General features: G+C 65.9%; 1 protein-coding gene across 1 annotated transcript; it reads right to left on the bottom strand.

Annotated features, from left to right (window-relative positions):
- Positions 1-341: 341 nt before the first annotated feature.
- Positions 342-2,352, bottom strand: CDK5R2 (cyclin dependent kinase 5 regulatory subunit 2). Its single transcript, XM_042040916.1, has one exon. The coding sequence runs from the start codon at positions 2,203-2,205 to the stop codon at positions 1,243-1,245; it is 963 nt and encodes a 320-aa protein (XP_041896850.1). The 5' UTR covers positions 2,206-2,352; the 3' UTR covers positions 342-1,242.
- Between the last annotated feature and the right edge of the window lie 1,404 nt (positions 2,353-3,756).

The following is a 3,756-nucleotide window of genomic DNA, read 5'->3' as shown; positions in this document are numbered from 1 at the left end:
AATAAAACTAAATATAATAATAAAAAAAGGAGGTGACATCAACTGTGGCATCCTGTTAAAATTCATTGTGGCAGACAGGCATCAGGAATTTCCATCTGGAATGCAGGAGGCCAGGAGAGCTCACAAGGGTCCAAGAGACAGGTGGACCAAGACTGGCCTTGGGCACAAAGAGGGGTGAAATTTTGACCCACAACTCACACTGGATAGTAAAACCCCCTTTGGGAACTAGGGCCCCCCATTCCTCTTGGGGAGGAGTAGGCCATGACCAGGAGCTTGGGGTGCTACCCCAATTGCCCTTGCACCCCACAGCCCAGCAAGTCCAGGAGCCACCACCAGGCCCATCCAGGCCACCTCTTTATTCTCCAGTGAAGCAAAGCAAGAGGAGAGGAGACCCCCCCCCCTCCCATAGCAGGCCCCCTCCGTTTGGGCACCCTAGGCCTCCCCTGGCACAGACCCCTCTTCCCGCAGCAAGCCAAGGTGGGGGGAGGCATCCCCCCCTGTTTCGGGGGGCGCACCGGGGGGATTTACCGGCGGGGAGGGGCGTGGGCTCCCCCCCAGCGGCTCGAACAAAGGGGCATGCGGGCGGCTCCCGCGGGGTGAGGGGCAGAGTCGCCCATGCTGGGGGGGCCCATATACCACACGTGGGCGGGGGGGATGGGGGGAAGGCATCGCCCACAGCACAGAAACCCCCCCAGCCTTGCCCGCAATCCCCGCCTTTGTCTGCTCAGGCGCGGCAGCTCCAGCACCACGGACAGCACCGGGAGCGCTGCGGAAGCGCGGGGCGGCCCTGCCCGCGCTGCGGGGCTCGTTCACATGCACCCTCTGCCTGGGGCACCCGCCACACCCCAAACCCCCCCCCCGAACCCTCCTGCCCCCGACCCCCGCATCCATTTTATCACCCCTTTTTTCTAGAGAAAACGTATCCAGGAGCCTCCGCTCCTCCGCAGCCTCCCCCTCCCCCCCTTCGCGAAGGTGGGAGGGACACCACTCCCCCTCCCCGGTCTTCACCGCCGCCTCGGTGTTCCGGAGCGCAGCCCCCAGCTGGGGTCGCAGGCGGGGGAGGGGGGCAGCCGGATCCGGAGCAGGGAGGGTCCAAGCAGCGTCTCCGTGGAACTGACGGCTGAGGAAGGGGGAAGGCGAGGAGGATGTGGGGGCAGGAGGGGGAATCCGACAGTCTTTCGCCTCCCCCGCCCCTCGGTGCGCGGCCCCTTCCGCCCCCGGGGCCGGGGGCCTGGTACCTCCCTAGCGGTCCAGGCTGATCGTCCAGTGCTTGGACCCGTCTCCGCCCTCGCCCTCGCTCTTGAGGTCCTGGAAGAGTTGCGTGAAGTAGTGCGGGTCCGCGTTGATTCGCAGCATCTTGGCGCTGAGGCGCTGGATGATGCCCAGGCAGCGCTCCCAGAAGCGCCCCTTGTCTCCCTCCACCAGGAAAGGCTTGAGCGGGTAGGAGATCTCGTTGCCCATGTAGGAGTAGGCGAGATAGAGGCAGGTGAGGAAGGCGGCCTGCAGCTCGGCCTGGCTCCCGATGTCTTCGCCCCGCAGCGCTTCCCGGCACAGCAGGTAGACGAACACCAGGTTGGCCGGGGTGATGAAGCCCTGGTCCTGCCAGCCCTGCAGCAGCAGCGAGCGGTCCACGCTGCGAAACCAGGAGATGAGTTCGCCGGGGCTCAGCTCCTTCAGGCGATAGCAGCGGCGGCACACGAAGTCCCCCAAGCAGCGCAGCAGCTCTCCGGTGGACGCCTGCACCACCACGCGGCGCGGAGACCCCGGGGGGCGGCTGCCGGCCGGCGGCGGTGGCGGCGGCGGCTTTCCCCCGCCGGAGCCCGGGTGCAGCTCCTGCGGCGCCGAGGGCACTGTGGGCACCGGCACGGCCAGCGGGCCCTGCTTGGCGCCGTCGGCCGGCCCCACCACCGACTTGCGCAAGTTCTCGCGGTTGCGCTGCACCACCAGCGGGTCGGGCTGGCCCGGGCCGCCCCCCGGGGCCCCGCCGCTGGGCTTCGGCGTCACCTTCTTGGTGCTCTTCTTCTTCTTGGCCGAGGCGGCCACCAGCCGCTTCCAGGTTAGCGCCGAGATTAGCACGCCGGGGCGCTTCAGCCGGCTCTCGCCCTTGCCCGGCACCCTTCCCGGCGCCTTGTCGGCCAGCAGCCCCCCGCCGCCGCCGCCCTTGCCCGAGGAGGCGGCGGGGGAGAGGGAGAGCACCGCGCCCATGCTAACGCCGAGCGGGACGGGCGTGCGGGGGCCGGGACGCCGGCACCGCCCATAGGAGGCCGGGAGCTGCGGGGGAGGCGGCCCGCACCGGGGCCGCGGTGCCCGAGGATGCTACGCCGCGCCCGCTCTGGGCTCCGCGCCCGCCGCTGCAGCCAGCCGCGGCCCCGCCGCTCCCCGCCTCTCCGCCGACAGCCAATCGCCGCCGCACGGGCCCCCGGTGCGCCCGCCCCTCGCCGGTGGGCGGCGACGGGGGGAGAGCGCGGCGCGGCTTTGCCCGGCGGCCGCCGCCCCGGAGTGACCTTCACCGATGGGGGCCTCGTTCGGTGCGCCCGCCAGGGCGGGGGTCGGGGACCTGCGATGCTCTCACAGCCCCCCAGCCCTTTGTGTGGGGACGTGGCGGGGGGGGGGGGGAGAGCCCAGAGGATAGGGGACACGGGAGGGGTCTAGGGAGGGCTTCTGAACTCGGCTGTTCTTCCCAAGTCCTGCTCTGTTTCTTATCTACAAGGGGAGGGATGAACCTTCCCAGACCAGCAGAGCCCCCTGGCCCATAGGTGCTAGGAGAACACGGTGGGGAAGAAGAGCCTTTGAAAATGCTAGAGGAGATGCTGAGGAGGGGTGAGGATCAAGAAGAACGTGTGCTCAGAGGGCAGCTGGAGAAGGCTTGGGGTGGGTGCAAGGCCGGCTGTGACTCGGCAGCCAACCTGAAAGGTTTATGCTTGGGGGGCGAGCCTCATTTCTCCTGTGAACCAGCCCAGCCCTGGGCATGGCTCCACACGGAGTCAGAAGGTGCCATGGGGGAGCACTCCCATGACCTGCTGTGCAAGCCTGGGGTCCTTCACCCACCCTGCCTCTTCCCACTCAGCTGTGGAAGGGAGATTTACCGTCAGGCTGACAGTCACCAGCATTGGGCCAAAGTCAGGGACCTTGGAGAAACGGGAGGAGACCACCTCCATGTTTCCAAGGCAAGACCAGCCAGTCCTGCCGTCCAAAGCTCCCAGACGCTCAGGGAAGGAGGGGAGGGAAGAGATGCTGCACTTCTGCATCATTGCAAATGGAGGGCAATAAACCAGCCACGTGCACGTGCATAGATGCTGCTTCTCCCTCCATGGGTCTGAGCATGCCATAGATGTTGCTGCCTCTCTGGTCCATGCAGAAAGATCCCCCTTGTATTTCTCATGAGCTGCAGCCCTGATTTCTACGATGGGTGCCAGGCATCCATTAGGAACAAAACGCCCCAATTGCAGGGACTGCTCCTGCATGTAAAGCGCTGGGAGAGGCAGCTGGGAAAGGTTTTGGGGAGAATGTCTCAAGGATGCATTTTGATACAGCACTTTATGTGTGAAATGAACACGTCGTTGCCAAGATGTAGCTGCTGCCGGATGGATACAGGCTAACAGGCGGTAATGAATTATCAGCAGGGAGGAGCCAAGCCAGCCCCCTCTCCCCTCCCCACTTCCTCCTGCTCTGCTGATGCTGGAGGTGTTTGCAAAGAAAGCGCAGGCTCGGAGCCATATTTCAGGCTTCTAGACTGGCCTCCCGATGCTTGGGGTT

Source organism: Corvus kubaryi, unplaced genomic scaffold, assembly GCF_017639235.1.
Source record: "Corvus kubaryi isolate FWS band 111438036 unplaced genomic scaffold, C.kubaryi_AGA036_p1.0 37396, whole genome shotgun sequence".
NCBI lineage: Eukaryota > Metazoa > Chordata > Aves > Passeriformes > Corvidae > Corvus > Corvus kubaryi.
Note: the sequence above shows the minus strand (reverse complement) of the source record. Positions and strands in the feature narration are given on the sequence as shown.